General features: G+C 38.1%; 2 protein-coding genes across 4 annotated transcripts; one reads left to right on the top strand and one right to left on the bottom strand.

The window, feature by feature from the left end:
- Positions 1 to 300: 300 nt before the first annotated feature.
- On the top strand, positions 301 to 4,047 carry LOC137708398 (ACT domain-containing protein ACR11). Of its 3 annotated transcripts, XM_068447459.2 has the most exons (10): positions 301 to 761; positions 1,392 to 1,437; positions 1,532 to 1,669; positions 1,822 to 1,916; positions 2,276 to 2,360; positions 2,469 to 2,528; positions 2,981 to 3,036; positions 3,202 to 3,307; positions 3,471 to 3,539; positions 3,769 to 4,047. In XM_068447459.2, exons 1-10 carry the CDS (start codon positions 607 to 609, stop codon positions 3,829 to 3,831), a joined length of 873 nt encoding a protein of 290 aa, XP_068303560.2. In that variant the 5' UTR covers positions 301 to 606; the 3' UTR covers positions 3,832 to 4,047. The 3 variants fall into 3 exon arrangements, with proteins under 3 accessions (XP_068303560.2, XP_088545901.1, XP_068303562.2); XM_088689775.1 differs by lacking the exon at positions 2,469 to 2,528; XM_068447461.2 differs by lacking the exon at positions 3,471 to 3,539.
- Positions 4,048 to 6,198: 2,151 nt separating this feature from the next.
- Positions 6,199 to 11,581, bottom strand: LOC137708337 (4-coumarate--CoA ligase 1). Its single transcript, XM_068447394.2, has 5 exons — positions 10,266 to 11,581; positions 8,219 to 8,417; positions 7,821 to 8,034; positions 7,398 to 7,500; positions 6,199 to 6,467 (listed from the first exon to the last, which is right to left on the bottom strand). The coding sequence occupies exons 1-5, from the start codon at positions 11,271 to 11,273 to the stop codon at positions 6,348 to 6,350; spliced, it is 1,644 nt and encodes a 547-aa protein (XP_068303495.2). The 5' UTR covers positions 11,274 to 11,581; the 3' UTR covers positions 6,199 to 6,347.
- Between the last annotated feature and the right edge of the window lie 7,193 nt (positions 11,582 to 18,774).

Genomic DNA, 18,774 nt, shown 5'->3' with positions numbered 1-18,774 from the left:
AAGTGCTTTTGAAACTCAAATTTTTTTTTCAAAAAATTATTTAAAAAATACTTCCAAATTAGCATGAGATATTTTAATTTTTTTTCCTACTAAATATCACAAAAATTGTATTAAGTATGGTACGAGAGATTTTTCAGTGTGACCATCATATGAAGTGGTACACTATTTGTCCCTATATAAATGATGGGTTATGTGTGTTAAAAGGTTAATAACTTAAAAATTAAAATTTTTCACCATTTACATAAGAAAACGTGATGTATTATCCGTGTTTCTGCCATAACTAAAAATTTCTCCAACAGTACAACATAAATGAAACACGGAAGAAAGTTCCCAAGTCACATAAAGTTACCTCCCTCTCTCTCTCTCTCTCTCTCTTTCCCTCTCCCTCTCCCTTCCCCTATATCGAATGGCGCATATTTCGATGTATCTAGTTGGTCCCCAATTGCTTCCTCCACTATATCCTTCTTGTCCGAACCCAATTCTCACATTCCCATTTCTTCTGCAAATTTACCATCTTTTTCTGATTTGTGTTCATTCTCCTAGTCTCTTTCTCTCTTTCCGTTTGCTCAACCTTTCTCTCTGGTCTGTAAACTTTTGAAGTTAAAAATGGCAGTGGCTATGGCTTCTTGCAGCGTTGGGGTTAACTTGAACAGTAACTCCAGTTTGAAAAGATCCCTTGCAATTCCAGCACCAACTGAGGCTATGGCAGTAGCCTCCTTTGGGTTTGCTCCTAAAAGCTTCTGCACTGTGCACAAGGGACGGTAATGCTTCTTTTTTGCTCACTGTTTTGTTGAAATTTTGTTGGTTTTTTATTTGCTTTAATGGGTTTGTTTACTTTCTTAGATTGTTTCCAGAAATTGATTTTTTATTTTTTTGTGTGTACAAAAAGTGATGAAATGGGTCCACTATTACTTTATTTTCCTATTAAAATCTTTGGTTTTCTATTGTTGTTTGGTTCTTTACCTCATTTGAATTTTCTAGTAATATGAGGTCTGAATTATATATGCTCATTGTATGAATGAAGTCTGTTTTGCACATCAGGTTATTGCCATTAGCATGACCTCTGCATCTTAGTTTATTGTGGCTGATTTGTTCACTTAACAAGTTTTGATAAGTGATTTTTTCAATATATAACCGAATTATCATGTCTTTTGCACTTGAGGTTGGAATTATCCGATATCGTCCGACCTCTGTTTATCTACCAGCTCTTGAACCTTTGAGTCCAAGTCCTCGATTGTGGCTTGAACTCAACGTTCCCTAGCGAGCTTACAGATTTTCAGTCGTAGTGTGTTTAACACATTTACTATTATTGAGGTATGCAAGCATTAAAGTTGGGGTCTTGCATAGTTGCTATTCTTTATCTTAGAAAGTGTATGTGCAATCTATGACAGATTAACATCTTCGTCAACCTCAATTACTCCACGAGCAGCTGTGGAGGTATTCTAAAAAATTGTTTTGTAATTGGTAATTACTGAATATCAACTTGCTGAATACTTCATTTTTGTACTGGGTTTTTTATGTTGGAAAATAGGATGGTAAAACTGATGGAAGTCCAAGCGAAACTGACACCGTTCCGATTCCTAAAGTTATTATTGACCAAGATTCTGATCCAGATGCAACGGTGGTGGAGATAACCTTTGGAGACCGGCTTGGAGCTCTTCTTGATACTGTATGGAGCATTACTTACGTCTTTCAACAATATTTTTATCTTTTGTTTTTTCCTGTATAGATTTTCATATATTTGTTTGAATGATCTATCTTCATCTTTACGTCTGAACGTAGATGATAGCATAGATTAATTATCATTAACTGAATCACCAGATGAGTGCACTTAGAAACCTCGGCCTGAATGTTGTCAAGGCCAATGTCTATTTGGATTCTTCTGGGAAGCATAACAAGTTTGCCATCACTAGAGCGTGAGTATACTTCACAAGCCTCATGCCCTTGCATTGAGTATAGTTTTGCCTTGTTGCTATGACGTTGTTATTATTTGTCAATTTGCAATTGATTTCAATGATCTCTTTTCTGCTTCTTCTACTTCTTTGTCCGGCTTTAATTTCCCTTCCCTTGTTGTGCATAGAACTCCCATACTTGTGGTATAATTGTTTACTCATTGGATTTATGTGCTGAAGAAAAAACAGTTTTCCTTAAAGGGCATTAAAAATATTGCTTCCAGTTAAATCATCAACCTTCTATTTTGGTGGATTAACGGGTCAGTACTTCCAATAGCTGTTTTGTACTCATTTTCTTATTTGATGGTGGGGTTTGTTTGCAGTGATACTGGTAGGAAAGTAGAAGATCCAGAACTACTTGAGGCTATTCGATTGACAATTATAAATAATCTGATAGAGTATCATCCGGTAATCTTTCTTAAACATTTCCATTTGTTCTTGAGATGGTATCTGGTGGAATATCTTCAGGATTTCTACATTTTGTAAGCTTTATTAGTGAATTAAATTTGTCGTTAGGAATCAAGTTCCCAGTTAGCGATGGGAGCAGCATTTGGAATTGTGCCTCCACAAGAACAGGTTTTCTTGCAATTTATTAAATTTTCAAACTTTCTGTGGGGAGACTGTTTGTCCAAAGGTTGGTTAGTTCAAGTTTCCCATTTTCACGTTCTAGCACACACATAATTCATGTGTCATGTTTTGAGGAAATTCTCATTTGAAGTTCACTTCGTAAGCATTTTTTTTTTCCAATTGTAGTCATTCTAGAGTCATTTCTCTCCTTAATGAGTATTATGAATTTTTGGGAATAATTTTTTTTGCCTATCACTGTTTGATTTTGTTCACCCATAAGGTAATTAACATATTGATAATTAACATAATGACTTGACACTTGGCTAATGTGGTAGCATCTTAACTTCCAAAGAGTCTTGTTTACTTTTACGCCAAGCTGTTTGATCCATACCTAGTCGTCATTTTTTCATGATCGCATCCCTAGCAATTTTCTTGATTCAAACCTGTATTTAATTTTTCAGGTTGATGTGGACATAGCAACCCACATAAGCGTCAACGATGATGGCCCCACCCGAAGGTAATGTGTGTCATTCTTTTTCGATAGGATGGGCTTCTAGAACCCCATAGTCAATTCCTATGCCAAAAATTGTTGCGCCAGCAGGCACACAATAGTCTTCAATTGTTATGCATGATTGACATCGCGTTTGAATGAATGTGTTCAGCTAATATTGGGTTTCTGCAGTTTGCTTTACGTGGAGTCAGCAGATCGTCCTGGATTACTGGTGGATCTTGTAAAGATTATAATTGACATTAATGTTGCTGTTGAATCAGGAGAATTCGACACAGAGGTGTGCTCTTTTCTCACCTAAAGTTGCAGCTTCAATTTATCCTTTTCTCATTTTTAATTTTTTTTTGGGTCTCTAGTATCCATATGTATGGAGCTCATCTCTATTATTATTTTCTTTTAGTTTTTGGTAACCAAGTCCATGCTAATTCTTGTCTCGGAATTAGGGGTTGTTGGCAAAGGCAAAATTTCATGTTAACTACAGGGGTAAACCCCTTATCAAGCCTCTTCAGCAGGTAAAGCTAGAATTACGGCAATGTTAGAGCATTGGATTTAATATATGATAGCGGTAGATGTGGTGAAAGCTAACTGTTTTCTTGTTTTCTAAGAGAGAGTTTCATCATTCACCAACTTCAACTTTACAATCTGATTAATTCCGAAATAGACTTCTGTTTTCGTGTGTTCAGTTACAAATTAAAAGATGACGTCTGAGATTACTGACTGTAGAACTTGCAATTTTTTTAGGTTCTTGCTAACAGTTTACGATATTACTTGAGGCGACCAGCAACTGAGGAGGCGAGTTTTTGAGCCAAATGTAGATTATATTCAGGAAGTATACTTGGAATTTCCAAAACTAAGCTGAGGGAAATTCTGGAACATTGTCGCAGTATTTTGTTCAGTTGAAGGATAAATGGATCAGAAATTGATACAAGAGTCAGATAATGTAATGCCAAAAAAGCTTTAAATTCAATTCCAATGTAAAATGTTTGTCCAAATTGTTGTAATGATATCATAGTTACCCTTCTTTTGTTTTTTGGTAACACATTCCTTCATCTCATGGTTCATTTTCAAAAGCTGCTTCATGGACACGTATTTGTTGTTGTTGTTGTTGTTCTGACATTTAGCAAGGAATGGAATGTCCGGTACATTTATTTTTCACGAGTGAACGGTTGATGCTTGATAAAATGAGATTTAGTTAAACCTTAACCGTTCCTTTTAGTCCTTTCATGCGGAGGAGAGCAAAGCTCTAGCAAGGAATATTATAAGAAATTTGACACGGGTCAGTGGGTCTCAAGTCAACAACATTTTATCTTTCTTTTCCGTTGCTCTCAACTAGCCTCCAGTTATGTGGTGGGTAGCAATGCAACGGTCTCAAAATTGACCCGTATGAACGCGAGGATGACATATATTGTGATGAAGTCGATTATTAATTGTGGCTGCCATTGTGATTTCGTGGCTTCTGTTCAGTGAATCATCTTGTTGTAGACAAAGCATAAACAAACGATATTATCTACATTACAGGGGAGATGGTGAGTTTAGTCTCATAATACGCTAGCAATAATGTGATTTAAATTCGTCTTTGGCGAGAATCGAATCTAAGATCTCTCACTTATAAGTGAAGAAAAATATAATTATATTGTAGTACTAAGTAACGGATAAACTTAGTATTAGGTACATACTTCTTGCACATCAAAATACATTCTTCTTGCGTTTTCTAGAACAACGCATATTAACACACGTAAAGGTAGGCTAGGTGGCAATTTGCACTTAATGATTGGTTTCGAGTCCGCCTGCGAAACCGTTAGATATCCGTCAACAAAACTGTTTTTGTAACTTCGTCAAAATGAAAACATCCATACATCCATCCCTCCATCCCTCCATCCCTCACCGCCATCTGATCCCTCACCTCCCTCCACGACCCTCTCAACTCCTTGATTTTGAACGCGAAGCTCGTCGTCGATCTTGTCGATCTCTTCGAGATCTTATATTAGTTAATTCAGAACTTGAAGTCATAAAAGAAATGCAATCATAGGTATCTGTACGAGAAAAAAAACACCTACATCATTAATAGATTTTCCCAAGGTTTTTAGCTATAATTCCAAATTCATCATCCAATGACACATGTAAGGAATCTGATAGAGACCCTCATGTGCTTCCTGCATCAGCTTCTCCCTCCCTTTATTCTTATTTTTCTTCATGTTATCCTGTCATGTTATTCTTTCATTTGAAGAATATATTGCAATAAGTGGCACCAATATGTTCACACTCGTTTGATATTTCAATGATCAATATTGAAAATGAATCCAACGTTGAGAAAAGAATGACTTTGTATGTGCTTTTAAAGAATTGAGTTATTCCTTATATTACCAATTGGTTTTATATTAGAACATTAACTTTCTTCATGGTATTATAGAAGGTTGGCCACACCTACTTCACGCCACTCAATTTTTGTTGTCCACGTGTAAGGCCAGAAAATTCAGCACACGTAAAATGACATATTGAGAATGAATCACACGTTGAAAAAGACTTCCATGTGCTTATAAAGAGTTAAGATACTCTTCATATTAATCATTTATTTTATGGTATAACCTCAACTTTCTTCGTCAAATAAACAAGAAAATGAATCTAAGAAAGGAAATTTGGGGGGTGCTTTTTTCAGTTTTTAATTAGTTTTAGTGAAATTCTATTTATGTAGTAGGGTTGCCTATCGTTTAGCAAAGGTTGCACTGTCCATCATTAATGCATTAATGCTATAATGTGGTACATAGGTGTATGGTTCAATCAAATAGTCTCCCATTGTATTTTTAGATTTATTGTTAAAAGATATATCCGAATTATGTCACTTAATACTACAGACAAATGGTTTTCTCATTCACTTGTAATGAGAAGTCTTAAGTTCGATTCCTGTCAACGACGAATTTGTAAGGCTACTCCATTGTGAGGTTTCGCCCACTTCATTATTCCTTAGTGTAGATAATACCGTATGTATTAAAAAAATACCCAAACTATGTAATTGTTGGTGGGTGGAACCGTCGTTATCTTATCTTCAACTAGTTTGAAAGTCCCAATAAGATCTTAATGACGCCACAATAATTTTGTATCCTATCTTCATGTAAGATTACGTTTTTATAATGAATATCATACTTTCTCAACAAAAAAAATAAAATTAAAATCTGGCAATCAAACTTTAAAATTAATATAAAGTTCATAGAATTGTATTCTTATTCACAATAATTATGGATAACATTCCATATTAATGACTGCAACCAAGCCTTTTATGGTGGGAACATGCATGCCCTTCCTTCAAAACGGCAGGGCATCACTCAGTTTGGAAACCCAGCAGCAAGCTTTGCTCTCAAGTCCTTCCGCAAGATTTTGCCCGACGGTGACTTCGGAATGGCTTCGATGAAAAATACTCGATTTATTCTTTTATAAAATACAACCTGCGTACAATACACAAAAAGGTCAGTGGCACTGGCAGATCAATTAGACAACCTGCCATAACAAAATTCAATTAACACACAATTCTCTGCAGTGCTCTGAAATATCAGATATTTTAGAATTTTCAACCGTTCAAAAATACAAAATCATGAACAGATGGTGCTCATGTTACAAAAACACGTCAAGCTTTTACTGAACCCTACCAAAGTTAATTTTGGAGCAATAATTTTCTTGTATGGGGTCGGTTTTGATTGAGGACCAATAATATAATCCTTTTTTAGGTGGTCAATTTTGGATTTGATGTGACATGAAACCCTAAGCATCTCACAATTTAGATCTGGATGATGCCATTCAACCAGTTAGGCAGACTGTTATGTTTGACATTTTCGTTGCTATTAGCCCTATTGGCAATGTGATATGTATGTTTGTTTTATATAGTTTTGGAGTTTTTCATAATTCCCAAGGACCTTAGATGCCCTAACTACTCCGCATATATTCATAGAATCAAACCATCTATGACCACACACATTTCCCACTTTAATGAGTTATTCTCAGATAAGTAGCACATATACACTTCAGAGCTCGTGAGACATGCCGAATGCGACAGTGGGAATTTTCTTGTCTAGTGGTGGATGAGTGACATGTATTATTTTGGTAAAACATAATATGTAATACGAATCTAGTAAATTATAAATAAAAACTTGTAAACATTGATGTGTTTCTTTTTCTTTTTTTTTTTTTTTTTTTTTTGTTTGATCAAACATTTATGTGTTTTTTACCAACCTCATGTGGACCTGGAGTATGCTTGTAGGTGGGGTGGGGGAAATAGGATATATGCTGCTAACCAGAAAATGTGTGTGTGTCCAGTAAATAGTTAAAAATAACAGTTTGCAAGATTTAAAGGAATATTAAAAGTAGTAAAAAAACTTTACCTGTTTAGAGATAAATTGCTTGACTTCGTCCTCAGTGAGCTGAGACTTATTTGACCTTACTACAAATGCAACCGGAACCTCTCCAGCTGCCTCATCCTTCATTCTGAAGTCACATAAATTGCACATGAAGGTTTAGTATATAACCAAATGGTATCATGCCAAAATAATTATAAAATTATTGTATGGGTCGGTCATATATATTTTGAATATTGTAGGTATCCCAACACATTGATGGTAGTCTAATCTCTTTTCCCATGCAGCCCTGATACCACATGAGTCGGCATCATACTTTTGGCTCTAAGTAAATAGAACGCCAAAGCAGAGCCGGTGACCCTAAAAATGAATCCGTAGGAGTTTGAATGAAACCCGATCATATATATTTTATTCTCACAATATAAACACGATTTTGGGTTAATGACTTACGGGACAACAGCAGCATCAGAAACACTAGGATGGGTGATGAGCAAGGCTTCAAGTTCAGCAGGGGCCACTTGAAACCCTTTGTATTTGATCAGTTCCTTCAACCGATCGACAATGAAGAGCTCATCATCATCATCAATGAAGCCTATATCACCGGTGTGTAGCCAACCTTCCTTGTCTATGGTTGTCCTTGTCGATTCCGGATCATTAAGATAACCTGATAATTTTCGGCATCAAAAATCATATTTAATTGCTACGTACAACTATAACAGTCTTTTTAGTAATAATAATAGTAATACTAAAAATAAAAATAATAGTAGTAATAATAATATATACAGTTCGAATCCGGGAACACACATTTTGACACAAATTTTTGTGAGGTAGAACTTAATATATATTACCTTTCATGATCTGGTCACCTCTAATGCAAATCTCTCCAGGCTGGTTGCGTGGCAAAGAAGCACCAGATTCAGGATCAACGATCTTGAGCTCTGCATTTCGGACGACGGTGCCACATCCACCTGGTTTGACCTCGAAGGGTTGCTTGGCAAATGCCAATGACATGGTCAATACTGGCCCTGCCTCTGTCATTCCATATCCCTGCAAATGATGATTAAACTATTTAATTAAAGTCTAAACAGGCTTAATCATGATATGTATCTACATGAGAAGCCTAAAAATCAAACCAAATAGGCTACATATAGAAATGTCCCTGTCACATTCTAAAGTCATCTTTTGAACAGTACATGAACAAATTGCTTATATTATATACCATCTCTCCCATTTAATTAATTAGTCAAATAATCTTTACTCGGAAGCTTCAAATAATAAAGAGACGTATTAAAATACGGAACATAAGCAAGCTAGTTGTTTTTATGTAAATTCATTGGAATAGATTACATATATAATAATAAGTTTCTGTGCAAGTAATTAATTAGAACATTTCTCTATAATTAACTGCTGCCCTCAAATTGTCTTGTTTCCATGGTGTGTGTAAATGTAGAATATTGCCAGTAGAAAAAATAATAATAAATTTTTGTAATTTTTTTTTGAAAAGTGTGATAAAAATTTCTGTTAATTAATAATGTTCTATATCTCAACAAAAGAAGGAAAAAAAAAATATTGGTAATTAAAAAAAAAAAAAAAGGAAATATACCAAAAAACTTGTCACATGTGAATGATACATCTTTCGTTTTCATCTTGTAACAGTACAATATTGTTGGGAATAATTAAAGTGTTAGGTAAACCCATTAATCAATTAAATCTTCCTCACGTCATGTTTTTTTTGTTGTAATTCCTATATTAATGGGTGACCATCAAAATCGTATCGTGTTTTATAAATTACGTTAAATTATTTGTTTCTCCATTTTTGGTTGCCTGTCAACTAAACATTTAAATAATCAATATTTTTAGATTGTGGGCAAGATACCTTATCTTTCCTATGATTATTTTTTCAGTCTCTGATTGGGAAATATTGAACGGTTTGGAGCTAACATATATTTGATATAACTATATACTTACATTAAAAGTTAGAGGAATAAAGTAGTTTTGAATTCATTTAAGAGATTCGAACCTAAACTCTGTTATTTATAAACAAAGATGAATATCACTATACTTATTTTGTAGTTTTAAGTAGCTTGTAGGTAACAAGATTTAGAAGTAAAACATGAGGATGAAATGGAGTCCCTTATGCCCAACCAAATACATTATGGTTGGTAACTTGGCAAGACATTAATCTATGAGCAACGCATCAATCAATTATCAACTTATATTTGCAAACATATTTAATATGTTGCAAAAATTAGTTACCTTAAAGAAGAGTAATGCTATTCATATCATATTTTTATACCACTTTTTTATACCACCTTAGGTGACATCTGATGTGGACAGCCATATCATTTGAAATATTTACAAAACCCAAAAAATGAAGGAGAAAGACTCCTCGTATACCACAATCATCATTTAATTAACTAATTTTTCTTAATTATTAGTTTATTAAATAATGAACTAAATTTAAAAATCTAATTAATTCAAATGATGTGGCTATCTACATCAAATGCCACCTAAGGTGGTATGAAAATATGGTATGAACAACATTACTCCTTAAAGAAAGAAAGTGAACCAGGAGAAAATTAAGATACATTAATCCTAGATCATGATTTGGATTATCTACTTGTATTTTTTTTTTACTTCGATTGTTTTACCAAAAATGTTACGAAAACGCATTTATGTGTATGCTAAATGTTACAAAATGCATTTATGTGTACCATAAATGTTAAGAAAACGCATTTACATGTATCAGATAGCACATTTAGTACTAAAGACTTTTAAAATCACACTTTTTTATTAGAATTGTAAAATGTAGTTGTTTGAAGCATAAGTATACACGATACGACATTGAGAAAAGAAAACATATACGAATATAGAATGTATTAACTGCGTACGTACCTGACCAAGTGTGACATTGGGAAACTTGGCTCTCACAGTATCCTCGAGCTCCTTCCCAAGGGGTGCCCCACCACATTTAAGCACTCGAATTGACGACAAATCGTACTTATCAAGATTGGGAAACTTGGCAATGGCCAACACGATCGGCGGCACAATCGGTGCAATACTAACCTTGTACTTTTCGATCAACCCCAACAGAGAAACAATCTCAAACTTGTTCATCATCAAAATGGCAGCTCCGGCTCGAAGTCCACAAAGCAATACCGAATTCAAAGAATAAATATGAAAAAGTGGCAGCACGCATAAGACGACGTCGTCGGTGCTATAATACAAGTTGGGATTTTCCCCGTCCACCTGCTGAGCAACGCTTGTCACAAGACCCTTGTGCGTTAGCATCACCCCCTTAGGCAAGCCAGTCGTCCCGGACGAGTATGGTAGAGCGACGACGTCGTCTGGTCTGATTTCAACCTCCGGCATGTCGTTTTCATCGGCTTGAAGAAGCTCGGAGAAATGCAAACAGCTCGGATCAGGTGGAGAGTCGACGCACATTAGCTTAATGTCGTGAACATCGTCACTTGATGATGATAAGTCCTTGACCTTGTCGTAGTAGCACGCTAAGGTGATGATGAGTTTAGCTTTTGAGGCCTTTGCCTGCTTTAAGATCTCGGCGGGTGTGAAGAAAGGGTTCGCCGCGGTTGTCATAGCGCCGCGAAAGGAGGCTCCGAGGACGGCGAAGGCGAACGCTGGGGAGTTGGGGAGCAAGAGCATGATGACGTCGCCTTGTTGGATTCCAAGCTTGTTGAGCCCTGACGCGACTCTGCGCGCGTTAAGTTCCACATCGGCGAAGGTGTATATGTCTCCGGTGGCGCCGTCGATGATACAGGGCTTAGAGCTCGAGTGGTTTTTGTTGTGGAGGCAGTAGGAGTGGAGAGGGAGGTGTTTTGGGATGGGGATGTCGGGGAGTTTGGACCGGTAAACGATGTCGTTTGGCATAGTTTCTACAGCCATCTCTTGGAAAAATGGGATTATCCAATGAGAAAAAAGACACGAAAATTGTTGGTTTATTTTGAGCTGAATTGGTGCTTGAGGGAAGAGGGGAGGTCAGTAGGGGTTCTTCATATACAACTGGCTGTGTGGTTGGTGGGGGGGGAGGGAAATGGGATTATGGAATTGTTTGGGGGTGAAACCGTGATAGTGAAAGATTGGAAATTTGATATGACACATTCGGGGTTGGTGGTGATAGGTGACTGGAGGCGGAAGGGATGAGTGCATGGAGTTTGGTTGGTGAAAGTGGGTTTGGATGGTGGCGGTAGGTCAGGACAATTTCCAAAGGCAAAGGCTTTATTACACCAACCACTGGCTGACAATGGAATGGTGTCCGCGAAGACCATACTGCCCTTTACCTACTACTACAACCACATGATTTAGGAGATGCGAGTCTCAGAGCTTCTTGGTCGGAAAGTGAATTTCACAACTCAAGATTTAAGAAAATACCAGGCTTGGAATTCTATTAAAATTCTACTGTATCACTTGCTGTGGTTGAATACTTAATGAATTTGCTTTGTGCGGTTAGATTTATACCATTTATGTCAAAGTTTTCAAAACCACATTTTTTATTGTGAAAATAGAAATATTAATTACGAAGATTAATTTTCATTACAAATTGTTTCTAAAATTGATACATTTATTAGTGATCAGTTTGATTTATGAACTTAAAAATTGATTAATACCGTCTTTCAAGTTAAGTACAAACAACTGAAGGATCTTCTTTTTTTTTCCTGGTTGCTGTGCCGAAGAAAATCACAAACCAACGAATTTACCACTTCTCTTGTTTTCCACGTTTATTACCTTTTACCCGTTCATGTGTAGAGATCTTATCCTTTTTGGCCTAGCTACCTCTTTTTTTTAGTGGTTTATTTTACAGTGGAACAACTGCCAACGGAGAAACTCTCTATGGTTATGATGGTTCTACATGTTGGAAAAAATTAGGTCTAATTACTATAATAAATCACATAAAAAATTAAGAAATAATTCATGAAATTATATATCACAATCATGCATGCACATGAGTAACCAATGTTAAAATGAACGTGATATAATGGATTAGAAATATCTAGAAATACGGTCGAGGTAAGTGTTAGATACTCTGTCCTTCAGATAAGTTTATGCCCTACTACGGTGCTCATGGTTGATCGGCGCATGTCTCCTAGTATACAACGATCACGTCCTTGTAATAGAAGCACTCCAAATCACAAGACTTCATGAATCACGATTGTGTTGAAAACCCTCTTATATGAACTCAATGAAACTCTCTAATATTTAGTACACTCTATGTATGATTATGTAAAATAATGAAAAGCTTTTTTGTGATTATAGGGGGCTTCCCTATTTATAGAATGTGAGATATCTCTTTGGAAAACATGTGACTATTCATGAAAAGTCAAAAGTTGCAACTCTTCATTTAAGTAGACATATCTTTTTACCAAAAAGCTCTACTTTTAATTTCCATTCAATTAAAAAAAATTAATATAATAATATTATTATTAATTTTTCCAACACTACAGACTCTCTGGGGTGCAAGAAACTTCCAGTGGGAGAACAAGGTTGAGACTCCATAAGTCATTTCGTTGCGTACTTTGAAGAGGCTGCAAGATTTTCAACATGGTATTATTTTTCCTAGTTTATCTCCTAAACCTACTATTTTATTACTCCTGTAAAGTTGGAAAGGTCTACATATTGCATCTCCTCTTCATGCACAAGCTTCGGCGCTCAGAAAATGTATGCTTTTGGCAACAAGGGGTTTTAGAATTTAGAGCGATTCTCTTCGTATCATATTTGTTGGAAGTGTGCCCTAAAATTTAATTATAAGATGATACTTACCGATATTTCATACACTAAACAAATTTAGTTTAAAGAGAATGTAATACGCCTAAACAATCATTCCAAAAAAAAAAAAAAAAAATGTATTAAAGAGAATGTAATCTAAAGAAGTTAAATTTAAAAGACCTTTCCCTCTTATAAATGTTTTTTTAAATGTTCTTGATCATATGATTGTCAATTGGGCATTGACGGTAAGACTAGAACATACTATGTCTTCTCTTTTCAGAGAGTGGCTGGTTTCGGGTCATTGATGTGAAAGACACCAAGGCAAGTATGTAGGTGCTCAGTAGAGAGTGAGTTCATTGAACACGATCAAACAAAAGTTCTCATACTCATGTCATATGATAACTCGTTAGTTGGGATAATGCAATGTAGTCCATTGATTTGAGACATCATGGTTATCTTGTGGATACGTCTTTGATCATTTGATGATTCGTCATAACTGTGGAGCCAAAAATAGTCACAAGGTGACACGTGGATTTTTGGATGAAGAAGACAAAAATACCCTTGGGGTAAATCAGGATTCCAAATATTATGTAACCACCAAAACATTCCCCTTATGTTTAATTAGCCAATTAATACCTATTAAAATTGGCTAATTAAACCAAAAATTAAAAACCCACCTAATGGTCGGCCACTCTTTCTGCAAAGAGGACCGGCCTATCCCTATAAATAGGCTCCCATTTCCACCAAAAGATGATTCCAACACACTTAAAAAAAATCTCAAATACTCTCTAAACATTTTTCTCTCTAAATTCTAACTTTGGCATCGGAGGTTCTTCCGTCAAAGCCCCTCCATTCATCGTGGGCGCATGAGGCTCTTGGCCTTGACCCTAAGGTGTTAGTTGTTTTGTAGGTGAAATTTTGTCCAAGATCAAGGAGATAGAAATTTGCATCCACAAATTGGTGCTTTCATTGAGAGTTGAGATCCATACTCGTAGAAGACTCTCGCATAAAAACGTTTTTCCCTATTTTCTAGTCCATTTGAATATTTTTCATACGTTCTTATTATTAGAATTTTTTATTTGCAAGGGTTCTTTGATAAAACGTATAAGAAAAATATAATGGCTAGAAATCTAGAAAATTCCACAAGAGAAATTTCCAATACTCAAGAAATGGGACCGCGGAGATCCACGAGGCAAAATGCAGTCGTAAGCGGAGTGGCACCACCACTACGAGGTTCCACCATGGCCCAAGCCATGCCATCCAAGCTTACACGGGCTCGAGCCTAAGCCTCACATTCGCATGCATCACGCACTAAGCAGCCTGCTCCTGTGATCCAGCCTGCTCCTGCAGCCCAACTTGCTTTCATGGCTCCCCAAGCAGCCCAAGTCGGCCCAAGACTATCTCAACCTTACAAACCAATCATTGAGCCGGAGGCATTTTCACCACATTTCTCCACGGATTTGACATTTCCCAACTCAAATCTCGTGCCCCGGGCCCACCATCTTTCCATTGCTCAAGGAGACACATTCCATCTAAGCTCTTCCGATCTGGATGGTGAACAAAACTTGTCCTGACAAGTTATAGAATTGACGAGCGCCCTTGCACAACAGACGGCCTTGGTAAATCAACTTTTGCAACGCACCGAGATCCAACGTGCCCCCAGATGAGGTGTTCAAAAGTAGGACAAAGGCAGACAAGGAACTTCTCAAGTAGCCACTCAACCAACCACAGGTCGAGCATTCGGGCAATGTACACTCCCGATTAGGTCCCCAAAACAGCGTACACTCTTGTTTTAGCAAGCGGAGAAGTACGTGCTCTCGACTAGGCCCACAGATAAGTATACAATCACGGTTGGGCTACGCTCCGATAATCAACATGAGCAGCCTTCTAGGCAAAGCGTTCATTCGCGATTAGGTCCGCGAGAAGCATTTTCCACATCACATTAGAGAATGCAGCATGATAACCGGAGAGAAACGGTCACTCAATCCGGTTCAAGTTCAACCAGCAGCTTGCAAAGAAACCCCTCGCCTGTTAGGAATCTATCTCATATACCACATCCACGACATAGACAATCTGAGTGTGTAGAAAGGCAGCCTGGACCAGTATATCAAGACTTGGGGCAGCCGAGAGCTCCGCTACCCCAACAAAGGCAGATCTAAGAAGAGGTAGAAAGACTTTTCAGTGAACGGTTGCGTGATTTCCAATGTAATGAAATGGTTGATGAAGCGCTAAGGCGATATATGACCAACATAAGCAAGTCACATTTCATGGACAAGATTGAGCAGGCAAAGCCTCCATGCAAGTTTAGCATGTCACACGTCATATCTTTCAAAGGAGATGGAGATCCAGAGAGGCACTTGAAGCACTACCGAAGCACAATGGTCCTTTATCGGAACAATAATGCCCTTATGTGCAAAATATTCGCCACCACTCTACAAGGCGAGGCACAAGATTGGTTTCACACCTTGCCACCACAATCCATTTAGAATTTTTATGATCTTTCTTTTGTTTTCACCAAAGAATACTCATCTTACCGCTCGATCAAGAAAAAGTCTGATCACTTGTTCAACATAAAGAAAAACCCAAAAGAGTCACTCCACGACTACGTGAAGAGGTTCAAAGCGGAGAAGGCGAAGATCGTCGAATATGATGACTCGATAGCAAGTGCAGCCTTCCAAAAATGACTCATAGCAGACCATCCATTGTTCGGAGAAATGATCATGAAAAAAGACCAAACTTTAGTAGATTCCTTCGCCCTGGTAGAGAAACATGCACTTTGGGACGAGGCTCGGCGAGCAGAAAAGGCGCCCGAGCAGCCTTAAAAAGAGTCGACAGCTGCTCAGAGGAAAGAAGACAGGAAGCCGCCTAGCAAGGGCAGGCAAAAGGCCAAGCGCAGGGTCTATCCCACAATTAAAGAAGGCCCGATAACCAAAAACGATTCTAAGTTCTCAATTCCGATCCATCAAATCCTTCATGATATCAAGAAAGAGCCGTGGTTCAAGCTGCCGAAACAATCAAAAGGAGATACTTCCAAGTTAGACCATACCAAGTATTGTGTATTCTACTGAGGTCCTAGTTACACAACCGACGACTGCTACACTTGGAAGAATTATCTAGAGAAGCTCATGAAAGAAGGCAAAGTCGATAGATACTTGGACAAGCCGGCTGCGCAACTAAGAAGGAATACAGACGAAGATGAGGAACCGCCAACTAAAATGATTCGAATCAATGGCATTTTCGCCGAATCTGAACACTTGAGAGCCACCAATAACTCCAAAAAGAGGAAGATCCAGCAGGCTTTACTAATCTCACAAGTCTAAGTAGTCGATACCCAACCAGGACATATTATTGGTTTCACTGAGCAGGATGCAGAAGGCGTCGACTTCCCGCATGACGATGCACTAGTAGTATCTGTCCAACTAGCTCATGCTATAGTTGACAGGATGATGGTCGACAATGGAAGTGCAGTCAACCTGCTACAACTTTCAGTCATTCAAAAGATGGGCTTGGAAATCACAATCATACGCTGAGCAGAGGTACTTACCTGATTCAATGGACACACCTAAACTGCCATCGGCCACATCACACTTGACATGAAAATACCGCCAGTCGTCTCAAAATAAATGTTCACAATCGTAACCGACCCATCTCCCTACAATGGGATTCTTGGAAGACCTTGGTTAATCAAACTGGATGCCGTCACTTTAGTCAAATATCAAAAAAAATTGATTCCGCATCCCAGAAGGAGAAGTCGGAGAGATCAAGTCTGACCAAGCCTCATCATAACAATGCACTGTGCAAATGTTGAAAGAAATAAATAAGAAGACCTTTACCCCCGTAGAGGCTATCAAAGTCCAAAAAGGCGAAGAGGCTACCAAATAGCAATAACAACAAGTGGATCAAGAAGATGGCTCCCAAACAGACAAGATAGGATGCAAACCCAAAGAGGACGCCGCATACATCATTCTTGATCCCCAGCACCTGGAAAATATGGCTAGAATTGGCTCACATCTAAGCCCAGCTGAGAAAGAAGAACTCACGACTTTCTTTAGAGAAAATCGAGACATCTTCGCATGGTCACCATCCGACATGCCAGGCATTGACCCCGAGGTGGCCTGCCACAAGCTGCACGTCGACTCCACTGCCAATCCGGTGATCCCAAAGAAAAGACATTTTGCACCGGAGCGAGTAGTGATCATCGAGGCAGAAATTGACAAGATATTGGAAGCCAAATTCATAGAAGAGGTAGCACACTCAGCATGGCTTGCCAATGTCGTACTAGTCATGAAGAAAGAGAATGGCAAATGAAGGGTTTGCTTAGACTACACCAACCTCAACAAAAAATTCCCAAAAAACCCTTATCATGTCCCCAGGATCGATCTATTAGTAGATTCAACTTCTAGGAACCAGCTGCTCAGTTTTTTGGACGCATACTCTGGTTACAACCAAATAGCCATGTACGAGCTCGACAAGGAGAAAACCGCGTTAGTGATAAAGCGGGGCACTTACTGCTACAAGGTTATGCCTTTTAGCCTCAAGAACGCGGGAGCCACTTACCAAAGGTTAGTAAATATGATGTTCAAGAAGCAAATTGGGGTAACCATGGAGGTCTATGTCTATGATATCATGGTAAAAGGCAAGCAGCGGTCAGACCACATTCGTAATTTGGCAGAAACTTTCAATATCCTTAGAAAGTACAAAATGAAGCTCAACCCTACCAAATGCACGTTTGGAGTATCTTCAGGTCGATTCCTAGGGTACTTAGTAACTCAACAAGGAATTGAAGCACATCCCAAGTCAATCCGAGTAATCTTAGAGATGAAGTCTCCAACTACCTTGAAGGAGATCCAAAGCTTGACCAGACGAGCAGCTGTCCTCAATCACTTCCTCTCACGATCCACCGATCGATGCAAGCCTTTTTTCAAAGCTATCAAGATGGCACAAAGAGACAAATGGGATGAAGAGTGTGAAAAAGCTTTCCAAGACTTGAAGAAGTATCTCATGTCACCTCCCTTACTATCCAAACCGGAAGCAGAGGAAGATTTATACATTTATCTGGCAGTCTTCGAAGTAATAGTGAGCTCTGCCCTCATACGAGAAAAGCTGGGGGCCCAACTGCCGGTATTATACACTTCTAAAGTTTTTCTCGATGAGGAAACAAGATATCCGAAGATGGAAATTTTGATTTTGGCATTAGTTGTTGCGGCTCGGAAGCTCATACCATACTTTCAAGCTCATACAATCATTGTCATGACTCAGTATCCTCTACGATCAATCTTACATGGTCCAGACGCTTCCCAATGAGTGATGAAATAGGCGTTGGAAGTTGGCCAATATGGATTAGTTTTCTGACCTTGTATAGCGATAGAGGCCCAAGCCTTAGCAGACTTCACAGCATAATTCGCACCAAGCCTAGGCGATGCAACAAAGCAGCCTAGCAATACTCCAGAAGCAGCTGAACACACCTTAGCCATGTTTGCACCTTCAAGCGAAGATTTCTGGCATTTTCACGTTGACGACCCATCCAACTACAAAGGCTCGGGGACAGGCGTAATCCTTGTTACTCCAGACGGCTCAATGCAAGCGATCACTTTAGGCTTCAAAGCATCCAACAACGAAGCAGAATACGAGGCCGTACTAGCAAGCCTTCGAATGGTGAAAGACTTGGCGGAGAAGAAGTTCG

The sequence above is a fragment of the Pyrus communis genome, chromosome 17 (genome assembly GCF_041283825.1).
Source record: "Pyrus communis isolate YQ-2024b chromosome 17, ASM4128382v1, whole genome shotgun sequence".
NCBI lineage: Eukaryota > Viridiplantae > Streptophyta > Magnoliopsida > Rosales > Rosaceae > Pyrus > Pyrus communis.
Note: the sequence above shows the minus strand (reverse complement) of the source record. Positions and strands in the feature narration are given on the sequence as shown.